General features: G+C 40.4%; 1 protein-coding gene across 16 annotated transcripts in view; it reads right to left on the bottom strand.

The window, feature by feature from the left end:
* BRIP1 (BRCA1 interacting DNA helicase 1) overlaps positions 1-13,875 on the bottom strand; it is a 94,062-nt gene that overhangs the window by 62,199 nt on the left and 17,988 nt on the right. For all 16 annotated transcript variants that reach the window (XR_015278618.1, XR_015278619.1, XR_015278617.1 and 13 more), the window contains exon 15: positions 180-339. Coding sequence is in view for 9 of the 16 variants with exons in the window: in XM_023939360.2 (XP_023795128.2) it covers positions 180-339 (160 nt within the window). In the remaining 7 variants the exon portion in view is untranslated. The remainder of the gene's footprint in view (positions 1-179; positions 340-13,875) is intronic.

The following is a 13,875-nucleotide window of genomic DNA, read 5'->3' as shown; positions in this document are numbered from 1 at the left end:
CTTTGACCAATAATATTCTGATTTTGACCATCAAATAGCAAAATAATTTTACACTATGTAATACAGGGGTAATTAATCATGCAAGAACAATGTGTATCTACAACAAAATGTTATACGTTAAACCTTGAATTTTACTTGAAGAGTCTGCATCAACTATTTTAAATGGCTGAAAAATGTACCTTTCTCTCCTTTACATTTGATTGCATCATAGTAGATTTTCAGCAACTCATCAAAGTCACTCTTGGCCCCTCCCTGGGGCTCTGCAATGACTGTTTTAACGTCCTCCAACTTTCTCCACAAGCCAGTGTGCATCCAACGATCCTTTAACTTGTCCAGCATCTGAAAACCAACACAAAAATCTATGTCAGCCACTTGAACTGCTCAAATAAAGCACACAAGGACATTTCTTTTAGTCAATTTATATTATTCGGTTTTTGTATTTGTAAATGCAAGTTTTCCTGCCATGCACAGAACCTCAGCTGTGCAGCACTTGGGAAACAGGGGGCATTTATTTTGTTAATTAGAAATAATGCAGATTTTTTGAGTGGTCAAAGCAAAACTCTCTAAATCTACTACAGTGATCACTAAAGAGCATCTTGTGGTATTCCTCAGAGCAGAGGAATGTCATCCAAAGAAAAATGAAAGTTACCTCTAAGAAGTAACTTTTTTTGATTACTGAGTAAGATCAGAAACAAATTCCATATTAATTTGAAATAAGCCTTTATATGTTAAATTTCCACAACATTACAATACTTAAAAACTTATATAAAGAAGTTGGGGGAGGAAATATTGATGTAGAACTTATTAATCTCCTCTGCTTCTTGAAGAGCCCATCAGCTTTGTTACACCTACCAAATTCTGAATTGTGCACCGTTCTCTCCAAGTCAGAACATCTTCAAATCTCTCAAGCAAATAAACTTGTCCCACTTTTAATGCAAATAGTGAAAATATTGCATTATAGAAATCAAAGTTTAAAATTAGCACAGAACCTGAAGTTAGCTGTGGGGGTCATTCAGCAAATGCATCAACTTCTGCATTGGATTTTATCAAGTCAGGGAGCCAAAAAGTCCCACCTCGAGCTGCCCAGCGCTGCCCTCAAGACAAGGGCAAGGAAAGCAGCACATTCCAGAGTGAACCAAGGAGCTCTGGTTCAATGGCAAGAATGAAATCCTTTATTTCACCCTTTTGCTGCTCAGTGATCTTCAGTGTGTTACTGACTCTGTGCAGTTACTGAGGTTCATATATGAGATTTAAACTCACAGATTCTGCACTAAGGGCTGTGTTCTTAATGTGTCTGCACTTCCCTCCACTCCCCTCCTGAAGACTTTTCCATATTTTGCTCCAGGCTACATAAACTGCTCCATCTGGAACCTGCACTTGCCCTGCTTCATTCCTCCCAAAGCCACAGCATCCCTTCACTGCAGCCCACTTGTTTCCAGTGCACTCCAGCCAAGATCCCAGGATCCTGAATGGGTGATTGTTACAAAAATAATTTGTCCCATGTCCAAATCCACAGTTTAAGTGCTACTCTGAAGCAGAACTAATGACAACTAATTGTTGTCACATTTGAAAATTTATAAGAAACTGGTTACAGGGCCCTTTGCATTTTTCATGTCCTCAGCATTAAAGATCTGAACTCATTCTCTGACATGAAGAATTTGGATGGGCTCCTTACAAGAGGGGACAAATGCTGTTATTTTGCATTTTCCCTGTTTTCTCCCAGCCTCTGCTCAGGGAATTACTCTTGCTTTACTCCTGATGTGACACCATTAGCAAGTAAGCACAGAGAGAGTAAGTGATGAGTACTAAGAACAGTTTCCCCCCAGCTGTAGCTGCAGAATAAATCATCTCTGCTAAATGTGTCTGTCCTCCTGTCTGTCCCCTTCCCTCCCAGCTCTGTCATTTCCTGGCAGCATCCCGTCTGTAATCTCTTTTTCTATAAAGGTTGTAATTCTGTGACTGAGCAATGAGTGTCCATCTTGCCTTCCCAGCCTGCCACTGTGGCCTCAGTTCTTGGATGTGATGTGGAGATAATTCTGGGAAAGCAAAGAATCAAACACATTACAGCTCTAAGTACATCCATTTGGGATCTGCCAGGGACTGTAACATCATTAACTTCCCAGATTTCATTCCTCCTCCTGTGGAACTGGGGGCTGCCTGGGCCCCACTCAGCAATCCCTGCTCAGCTGGCCCCTGGCACTGCCAAGGGGAGCCCAGGGAGAGAACACAGCAGATACTTGGGTAGAGCTGAATTTCACACTCACATAGATAAAACCAGCCAGGTTTTGACTTCTAAGGGTCACTCACCCCTGATTTTCTCCTCTCCTCTCATTCGACCCAGTGGTATTTCTCACTAACACACCCCCAGGAAATGTTCTTGCCAGAAGGGCAAGATTCCTCACAAAAATTTCTTAATCCCTCAATTCCACTGTATTTCTCTTGTATTTGAAAGAAGCAAGATTTATATTCACAACTGCAAAGATGGTAGGAGAAAACCTTTATCCAAATTCTTAAGAAAACATCTTTTCTTTTTGTGGGCTCCCAAGCCCCTCCAGGCAAGTCTCTCTTGGACCAAGCTTCAGGGTTCTTGTTTCATTGACAGCAACCATCACAAGAGAAAATCTGTGATTTTGATGGAAATATGGAAATTATTTATGAAATCTTTGGCAAGAATAGAGAAATTCATTTAATTCACACAACAGCTATTACCTCTTCCATTAATGGAGTTTGCTAGATATGGAAACTTCCCTTGTATCCACAAAAACACAGGACCCATGGCATGGACAGACACTAAAACAACAAGAATTATGAAGCTGACTGAATACAAATAAATAAAATATAGAACACACACAAAGAGCCAGGAACCAAGTGCGGGTTTCTCATAAAAAATTATTTCACTTTGGGCTGGAAAAGTGCAAATGGGAGCAAGATCTAATGCCAGGAATCACAGGAAGGAACCATTAATGCCCCCAGTCAGTCACTCCTCCTACCCAAGGGAATAATAGTTCCTGCACTGGAAGGCAGCCTGTGTATATTTTATTAAATCCCTTAAAAATGGATTCTCAAATGGTTTATTAACAAATGGTCTTCCTCCAAGAGAGCAGAAAATCTTGTTAGGAGGAATCTGTCATCTTCCCATGCAGGAGGGATGTGTACTGGGATAGCTTTTCCCTTTTCTTCCTTTCTGCAATTTAAAGACACCTGTAAGCTATGATCCATAAAAACTTGGGAGCTCAGTGTTTAGCTCTACCATCCATCCATGCCAGCATTCCCTTTTGAAGCAGTTTTTGAAGTATTCTGGAAGTCTGGGGATGGGGGGAGCTGTTTTCTCCTTCCATTATGCTGCACTCCAAAGCCAAACCCTCCTGTGTGTGCCCACAAAGGAGAAGCTTTACCCTTTTCCATTTGCTGCTTTACTTTCTACTGTGCCAAAAATCACATTAGGGGGCTCCCAGGTCATGAAGCAAACCCAGAGATTTGTTGAATGTATTTCACCCTAAGGCAAGTTGATTGTAATTTGCACCATTGGATCAAACTTGGGGTGCTAACTTCAGGTTGCTGGGGATGTGCTTTTACTGCAGGATCCATCACCTCCTGGCAGGGAGTTGTGGAGTAGAAAATTGCTGAGAAGAGAGCAGGTCTAACAGAAAATTACTGGCTTATTTTAGCTCTTGTTCTGCTAATTTCTTTACATAAAATAGTCCTTAAATATTTTAGCATTCATTCAAGTCATGAATGGATCCACCTTGTCAGCTGAAAAAAAGAGTATCACAGAAATAATCAAAAGAGCTTGAAGAAGCAACAAAACACCTAAAAATATCCAAGGATGCTCCAGAGCAGTACAGGACAAAAAGGATAATGACCTAAGAAGCACCTGACAGCTATATTAAAATAGCTCTGACTTTACTGTGTAGTTTAACAACTCTTAACTATTTAAAAATAATTATCATTGCAATTGCATTGTGTCCTTGTGCACCTGTAAAACTACGAGGTGTCCTGTTTCCCCCACATTTATACAGTAACTGAACAAAAGGTATTTCAAGGTGAACAGAACTTACAGGAACATCTTGAAACCCTTCTTAAAAATCTGCAATTATACTCTAAAATAACCCCACTTCTTCAAACTTTGCTTTTTTTAATCTTGGTTCTATGTGATGATTCCAAGTTGCACTTTTCCTTGTTATTCAAATATTCAGGTATTTGGAGGGAAGGAAGGAAAGAGCCATTAGGTTTTTCTTAATAAAAATCACAGTATTGGTACCACTGTCAGTGCAAAAAGTCTGAGCTCCCCAAGGGACCAGCACTGATCTAAAAGCCTTTTCCCTGTGTTTGCTCCCAGGATTTTCTTTGTGAATAAGCACTGCTTCAAATCAAAGCGTGTCTCCAGTGGGCTGGAAACGTGTTTGAAGGGTCAAACAGAAGTTCTACAGGCAGGCAGGCAGCACAGAACTCCAGAGATGGCAACAGGAGCTGTGGCAGCAGGAACTGAGCTGCTCCACACTGGGCTCCCTCCAGGAAAACTCAGCAATGGTGCAGCAACAGGGTCTGCTCCAGCTGGGAATGAGAGGGAGCCTCTGGCACCCAAAGGGAACCTCTGGGCATCAAAGGGAGCCTCTGGCACCCAAAGGGAGCTGCTGGAACAAAACAGGACTCATCCCCACCACCAACATGGAGAGAGCCACAGAGACTGACTCCCAGTGCTGCTCCAACCATTGCTGTCCAGTGTTTGTATCTTGCCAGAAAAATAACAGGTGGCACAACCAAACAAAGAGGTGTTGTTTGGTTTTTTTTAACTCTAAAAACCTTTAAATTCTCTTGAGAAGAAATGCACTTCCCTTGTTTTGCTACGAAATGTTTCCCCCATTTGGGCTGCCTGCAAAAAAACCAAGTACAGGTTGCTTTGCATCACAGAACAACTCAGCCTCCACCTGCATCAGCTGCCTCCTCTCTTCCTTTCAGTGAAAATAAATATAAAAATTAAAAAAAACAACCAAAAAAACATACACTGACAGGTCCTTCTGCAACTTTAAGCTGTTAGGCTGGAGGACATCATATTTTCCACTCAAGCAATCCTCTGCTGGTCTCAAGGCACAGATGTTTTTATCATGGCTCTAATTCCAGAGGCATTGCATTCCCTTTTTCAAAAGCTTCCAGGAGGAGATTTGCTGAGTCAGCTGCTTACCTACAGCTGGAAGCTTTTGTTCCAATCCCTCTGGTCCCAGGACAATCACCTGGATGAATGTTCTACTTTCATTATGAAAGGATGGAACTGTCCCTATATTAGTGATAATCCTAAAACATATTCAGTCATTAAATCAAGGCATTGCTTCAACGCAGCGACCTTAAATTCCTGTTTTTTCAAAGGAACCCTGGAGAGTGGATCTGGCCAGACTTCACCTTTTTTTTTTGGTATTACAGGTTCTTATTAAATTAATTTCTTCAAGGATTAAGATGGTTTGGAAAAGTAGAGCACTAGCAGAAGTTATTTGATAGTTCTTGAACTAAAACCTTTGCCAACTAAAACTTGGTACCAAATGACCCAGAATCCTACAGGCAACTGAGCTCCAGGAATATTGGAACTCTTCACTTTGGGGAAAAAAAGAAGACTTTACAGAATTTACCAATGTGGGGGTCACAGGATCATTAATTTATTCCATTCCCATTTTTAGTTAAAAAACAAACAAACCAACCCCAAAACAAAAGCCAACAACAGCAGCAACAACAAAAAGGGCCTTTGAGGTTAAAAGTGAACAGGAAGGAAACAAGAGAAGGAAGAAAAGCAACAGAGGAATGAAATGGTAATTAAAGATTGAAGGGGCAAGAATAAACTGCCTGGAAGGACTGGTGTGAAAGGAAAATTGAGTTTCCTTCCAAAAAGAGGAGGGAAAATGTTTGGGACAGCTAAGCAACGAACTCTAAATGTCCATTATCCCAATCTTTGAGATCAGTTTGGAACAGCACCCTAGAACTGTGAAAAATAGCACCATAAAAGGCACAATGTCCCTCAACAAGAGCAAAAGGGTTCAAAAACAAGCAAAGAAACCCAACCACATTTGTCAAAATCACCAAAAAATATTCCCCAGTTTTAGAAGGACTAAAAGAATATTCACCTCTGGACCACTAGTCATTTACCCAATTGGCAGAAATAATTAACATTTCACCTTTTCTTCTTCTTAATCACCCCATACACTTTGTCAAAAGGTCATTTTAATCACATTTTTCACCAAAAAAAAAAAAGAGGAAAGCCCCAATTTTGCTCGATGCCCAGACATTTGCACTGCTCTGGGCTGGAACTCCACCAGCCAAGAATAACTGAGGCCATTGAATTATTTAAAGCAGTTGTTTGCACTCAATTAGATTTTCATGAAAGGTTAAGCAAGAGGCTGATTCACAGCCCCTCCTCATGTTTATGGGAGGGTTCTAACACAGGACAAGGTATTTAAAATTCATTCATTTGAATGACTGAACCAATGGAAAAAATAAATGTATTTTTTCACCAACAAAAAGGTATTTTAAACTTCAAATTTCATTTCCTCAGCTTCCAATTCTAACAGATTTAATTTCAAGAGAACATGAAAATATCTGTGCCAAAATATTTCATTTATGAAGTAAAATTTGCTTTCAAAATAAAAAAACTTTAAACCTTCACTGCTAATAGGAAACTGGAGAGAAATACTAAATGTCCATGTAAATACACATGCACAGGATAATCTTGTCTTTATGGATCAAAAATAAATTGATTTAATGCAGCATTTTAATGAAAACAGGCCACACAAGGATGTTATTCTTATTGAGGAGAGGCTCCACCTGTTTTCTCCTTCACATTTCCCAACTGTTTGTTATTTCAGGGGGCATCATCCAGCAATGCAGAGAAAGGTTCTGAACCTGCCTGGTTCCAACAGTGATAATTTCAGTGAATTCCTGCCTCATTTCCTTTCCCAAAGCCTCACAGAGCCTCTGGAATGAAATGTTTCAGAAGAGCAAAATAGAAAATACTAAAAAAAACATAAATAAAAGTATTAATCCAAGGGATGCACAGGGATCTGGAGCCATGTCCTACATTTATTCTGATATTCTACATTTTTCCCAGAGCCTCTGAATTGTCCTTATGTGCTCACGGAGTCTGTCCTAAGCACTTGTTCCTGGGAAAAGCTGCCCTGGATTGCAAATCTACAGCACTGTGCTATTTCAGGAGATTTTTCACTTAATCTCTCTATTCCTTCACAGCAGAAAATGAGTTTGAAGGATAAAACTTTAAAACCATAGAAGTGTGATTTTGAAGAATTTCCATGCAAAAGGTGTCATTTTAAATTGAGAAGTACTATACTTATTTTCTCAAGAATTTGACACAAGAATGGAATAAACCCAAATGTTTAGGGCCAAGAATGGTGTTGAGATCCCCACATATGGTGGGAAATGTGGGGTAAAATCTGTGCTCATACACAGACACTGCAGGGGAAATTAAAAAAAAAGGGAAAAATTACATAGATAAAGCTACTGTGCAACTCAACTCCATAATTCAACTAAACCCTGACCACAGTGACAAACTCTGTATTATGAACAAGATTCTGATCACCATGTGCACACTCCAGCACAATAAAAGGTGAATAATTCATCATCATTTTCAAAGGCAAAGTATGCATCACTCAACTTGGGGGCAGCACGGGGGATTTCACTGGCAGGATTTTTCTTTGGGGACAATGACAAAGTGCCGCTCACCAGCAGGAAACTGAAGCACTGAAGTGTGTTCCATGTGCCATAAATCAACACTGCAGCCACAGGATGTCTCTCTGGTCCCAACATACCATCAATTTTTCAATAACCTCCTTAAATAATGGAAAACGTGAACGGCGACAACAGTAATGAAAAATGAAATGTTTTGCACGCCAAAGACTTTAGAATAACACAGTTAATATGTTGCTTCTGCAGCTAAAGAAGCTTTTTTTATAGAAATCTTCTCCCAAAAAACCCAACAAAACAAGCTGGACAGTCTTTGTTCAGTCTTTGAGCTCTGTGGCAGCTGTTTAGGAACAACCTGGTTCAAAACAGGGTTTCTTTTGTGGTTTTAAAATTAACCAAGACAACAAGTTCTGTGTTCCAGGAACTGCTTGTACATCCACCCTAGGCTATCATTACACCTTCCCATCCCAGGGAGGGAAAATCCTTCATGCAAAGAGAGCTCTCCAGGAAAAAAAAAGTGATTTTTAAAAGGACGGTTTAAATCCCAGTCTGGAATAAAAATGAAAATGATGAACTGGTCAGGGATGAAGTCAACATCTCCACTGCTGCTCTTCCCCAGCCAGAAGCCAAGCTCAGTCATCTCTGACCTCCTTGTTTTTACAGAATAAAGGGAAAAAATAATCCAAGGTTGTCTTAGTGGCACGTCAGCAGTGAAGCACACAAGTGCTGGGAGAGCTGAGCCAAAGGGAGGAGCAGCCTCATCCCGGGCACGGGGCCAAGCAGGGCCACGAGGCTGCCCCAGGAGCTGGGACAAGGCAGCTCCTGGCACTGGGAACCTGCCCCAGCCTGCCAGGGAGCCAGCTCTGAGCTGCCCCAGTGTCCCAGCTGGAAATGCTTTGTGTCCCTCCAGCACACATGTTAGACAACTGGAAATAAATAAACAAATGAGCTAAGTATTTCTTCCAAGTACCCAACTCGAGCCCTTCTTTTCTGACCTCTAAAAGAAAATTAGAAAGAAATAACAGACTTTTCTGATTCTTAGGAAAATAATTTCTCACTTCACGATCAAAAATAGGAAGTGAAAGCTGAAAATAAAGTTTTTACCGCAGCACATTGCAAGTTATTTGTTTTGAAATCTTTTTGCTAAAAATTAGTCTATTACTGAGCTGTAAAATGAATCAAAAGGCAATGAATACTCTTTAGAATACATCACTCACTAATTAAATGTTCTCACACAGGAGAACATTTGCTTACCCTATCAGGAGGTAAAACTGAGGCATGATTATTCTAATTTTCTAAGACACAAGTTCATGGGTCCCAGACAACCCCAGTGATGTCAAATTTCTCTGAATTTAAAATAGCCCAAGTATTCCTTTCCATTCATTTAATATTCAGATTCTTGTATGAGCTGTTACACTGCTGATGCAGAACATGCTCCCTAAATAAATCTTTTCCAGTTATTTTCTCTCATATCTGGTGTTTTCACACATGAAGAAGTCACATCTCTCCCACATCAGGCACGGAATCTTTCACAGACATGGCAAAGGGACCAAGAATTCTGCAGGTTGTAAAGGTTCAGAGCAGCATTAATGTTAAAATAACCTGGGCAGGACACACCTTCTTAGAATAACGTTGCTTATGGATATTATTCCCTGTTCACAACTGCTTTCTTTCCCTTTTATTAAAGGCTCCTGAGGAAAAAGACATGTTCACTCTGTTATTTACTATTAGGACTCCATCATTCACAGAGTGCAAAATTCTTGACTGTGAAAACTTATTTTCAATGCAGTTCCTACTTAAATAGGAGGAAAAATATGCAAGCAGCAAGTGTTAATTACAAGGGAAATTGGAGCATGTGTTAACGAGCTACAACAATTCAGCTTGCAGCACTTTGACAAGTCAGAGCTCAGAAGTGAGAAACAATAATACATTTTTCGTTTATTTTCCTGATGCTGTCTGCTCAGGGTATTTAAATTAACAGTTCAATAAAATATTAAACAGCCCAACTCTCAGGGTGTGAAATTCACAGGCCAAACACTCATCTGCCAGCATGGCAGATAATTTTTTTAGACATAATATCCAATAATCTGCCACGACTGTCGCTCCGGATTGGGCTTTATCTGACGAGCAGCACCAGCAGCAAGGAGCTGCTCTGTGTAAAAAGCAAGTGCCACAGGGCACCTGAATTATTGCACAGCCCTTGCTGGTCATCACAGCAACTCAGCAAGTCATGAGCAGTGTGTCTGTTCATTCTTTGAAGGCTGGAATTCAAAAAGAGAATGTGGGACCCAAAGCACACGTGGGAATTTCCCCTGGGCCGAGGGGAACATTCCAGCACAAGGAGGAGCGAAGTGGGAAAGGGTCTCAGGGCAGGGACAGCAAGCAGCTCCAATCCCACTGCTGCTGAGGCTCTGCACAGCACCAGGAGTCACAACAGAGCATTCCTTTCATATCACCTCACCCATATCTCCAGTCACCCAGAATATTCACCTGAGTGCCTCTCCAGTTATTTGGTTAATTCACAGTCAGACAGAGCCAGTTAAGGATGCTGCAAACTCATACCAACAGCTTCACAATATCAGCCACAGTGAAAAAAATCAGGATTTCCAAAGGAGGATCTTTATAGATTCTCCAATTACAGTCAATCACTGGAAAACATATTAAAAATAAATAGAAACAAGAAAATGTTTCATCCCTGAGACTGAAAATGAAAAATGATGATCTTGGAATGTGCAATAGCTCTTCCCTTGAGCTGTCTCTGACACTTCTCTGACCTCCTGATGAGCCACCACAGTTCACAAAGCCACCTGGAAACTAACTAGGAAAAAAAATGAATAAAAAGGATAAAAACTTTTCCTTTGCTCAGAAGATCCACAGAGTAGCACAAGAAAAGTCACAGGGAAAGGGGGAAGAACCTGCTCATTCAGCCACAGGCTCCTGGATAATCTCCTCTAAGGTCTCAAAGCATCCCTAACATTTGGATTGTCTCCAATTTCCCAGAAATCAGGAAAACCACTCCATAATTGGTCTGTACATCTATGATCCTGTCATACTATTTAAGAAGGAGAACACATTTTGCAATTATCCAGATTGTCAGTTATCATCCCCAAAGATAAAATTTTATCTTGGCCTGCAGTTGGTAACCAAGCAGTGGGGGAAAAAAACAACCACAAAAAACAACAAAACTCAGACAACTCAAGGTCAAAAAATTCTAAATTAAAACCTTCTAATAAATCATTAAAGTTTAGGAGAACTTCAGCTATCCAACACTTCAGTTATTCCTTTGCAGAATCCAGCACTATTCTGGCTGTGAGTTTACTGTAGTCTCTGGTAATTCCACGAGAAATGATCCTGCCAGCTCCATCTGCAAATTTAGTTTGCCGCAGTTGGATTGAACTGATGACATTAAGGATAAATATTATATACCTGGTTATACAAAAACTCTCATTCCAATTATTTCTGTATGGAGTTTATCATTCCTTCTGCTACTGTTTTTTTCTATTTAAAGTAATTTCACAACAGCCCAAAGCAGAGCAAAGTGTTGTGAGGGAATGGTTAAAATCTTCCCTCCCACACAGGGATTTCTGCAGACATTTCTATGCCCAAGACAATGGGAAAAGCAAACTGTAGACTTCAGGAATCACATTAAGATTTACAGGAGCTCTTGGAGCTCTCAGAAGACACCTCAGATAATTGTATTTTTGGATGACTGGGAGAGTCTCAACAGCAAGACAGTTTATATGACTGATATTGAAATGATGGAAAATAGAGAATTAAACTGAAAGTAGATACTGTATATGATTAATGGGGAATAAAACCCCATAAAATATAAAGAAGCTGAGATAAAGTTCAAAAAGAGAACTACCAGTGCAGGGGAAGAGCAAAAAAGCAAGCAAGGAAGAAATAATAATAGACAAGTAAAATGAAATTCTATCTACATTTATTAGGTGCAAATGTTGAAATGAATAATTTGGGAGCCATTAGAATTCACTTTTTTAGAGCATATTTTCCCCAAATCATAGCCCATCAGACAGCAATTACTTCCCTCAGATTTTCAACAGAGGAAGGATAAAGGACCAGCTTTAAACCTGGCAAGAAGCCTTTCCCTCCAAAGAGAAATAAAACCCCAAAGGTCACTGTGGTGTCAGAGCCCTTGCAGGGGCAGCACCAAAACAGCTCCTGGCCCTTCCAGGGCACAGCTCAGTCCAGTGCTCCAAGCCCCAGATGCTCCTCAGGGTTGTTTAATTACTGCTCCCTCACCCTGCCCTTTTTTTAGGCAGAACTTTGAGGCTGAAGGGTGCCAGGATTCTGTCCCTAAAGCCCTCTCCAGCGCTGGGGTCTCTCAGCTGCTGCCACAGCACCACTGCAGCTGTTTGGCTCACACAAATGAGGCTTCTGGAGAAAGAGAAAACCTCTCCCTCGGGAGCAGAAAGCAAAGCTGGGCAGAAAGTGAGCATCATTATTAATTTACAATTATTTCGTAACCTATCCCTGAAATGCCAAACCTGTTTAAAGGCCTCTTCCTTTCCATCCATATTGGGCATTAGCTGCAGTCAAAACATCTAAAATTGGATGACACATTGAAACATTCTCATTTCCCGTAGCATTTTGAGGCTGTAACTGTGTCAATTACATTCTCTAACACTAAAATTATGCAGAAAGTTAATGTTGATGTAACTTTAAAGAAGAAATTTCTGCCATAAATGACACGAACAGATCCCTACACCCTGCAAATATTTACACACAGGTGTAAATCTCCTCTTCAAAGCCCTCCTACAGCTGTCAACAGAAACATCAAGGAGAATATTACTCTTGATGAAGCATTTATCCCTGCATATAATACAGAAATACACCCGACAGAAAAAGTTCAGCCTTTTTATGGAACTTAGCAGATAATTCCTCAGAGCACCATCTGCAGTGCAAAGAACTATTTTCCTATTTAATTTCAAATTCACCTTTTAACTGCATGAACCTAATGGTTTCCAATTTTTCCTTTGTACACAATATGAGCAAAAAGACACTGTGGAATGTTTCTCTCTTATCTGGATATTGTCATTTTACTGTCTCAAACTTCTAAAAACAAGCTTTTGGCTGGGGAGGAAATCAGTCAGCATCAGACCTAGTGGGGAAACCCTGCACTTGCTCAATGTCTGTAGCTCTTACATAGTTCCAGATGTTCAGAACATTAATAATGCACTAACTCAAAACCTCTTTTTGAAACTTTAGAATGTGCAAATTGCATTAAAACCTCTTTGCCCTCATTAATGGTATTGTTACAATCCCAGTACTCTGGAAAATGTTTTTTGGCATTTGTTTAACTTTGTGATATTGCCATTTACCCATTTTAACAGCCAGTGCTCAAATCTTAATGCTTTTAATAGGCTGGGCTAAACAGACTACCATCCTTTGGAAATTTATTGAAGTAATTTATTAAATAAGTAAAAGTTGTCTGAAAGCAGCATTGTTTGTTTTATTGATGGCAGAAAAAATGGGTTTCTTATCATTTATTTACAAGCCCATGTTTCAGGAAAGTTTTAGAAATGAAAATATTGTCTTTTCAGAGTTCTATTCATTGTCTGTTACTGAAACACTTGTTAAAAGCAAGAATTTTTACCAGTCTCATGTATCTCAATAAGAAAAGGCTCTGTCTGAAATGAAGAAGAGCCAGACATTGAGAATTAATCATGAAATGATATCCCTCCCTCAGCCTGTCATACCTGAGGGTGCCACATTTACATCAGGCCAGGGTTTCAATCCACGTGGACATGGCCAGAGGTTAAACTGAGGCCCCTCCTGTTGATTCCAAATAATTCCCCTGAACCTGAAGATTCTCAGTCTGTTGAAACCAGCTCCACACTGCTCAGAGTTAATTAATATTGTTAATTCCTGCCTGTCTGGAGCTGTGGGAGGGTGCCAAGAGCGGTTTGTCAGCACAAGGGCAAACACCTGCCTGAGACTTCTCTGCAGGTTTGGTGGATACCTGACACAGGGAGAGGGAGCCAAGCAACAGAGAGGAGTTCCAGCCCAAAGGGATTTGCTGTCACCCAATCCTGGCTGTTCCCACTCCAGAAAACATCATCAGCCCCAGAGAGCAGGAAAATGGGATGAGACTGACAGAGCTTGAACTCTGAACTAGCAGCTCCTGAAGTTATGAGACAGATAAAAACCCAGCTGTGAAATTTAGCATTTATTTTT

Source organism: Cyanistes caeruleus, chromosome 21 (genome assembly GCF_971803275.1).
Source record: "Cyanistes caeruleus chromosome 21, bCyaCae1.hap1.1, whole genome shotgun sequence".
Classification (NCBI taxonomy): domain Eukaryota; kingdom Metazoa; phylum Chordata; class Aves; order Passeriformes; family Paridae; genus Cyanistes; species Cyanistes caeruleus.
The sequence above is the reverse complement of the archived record's forward strand: the minus strand, read 5'-3'. Positions and strand labels throughout refer to the sequence as shown.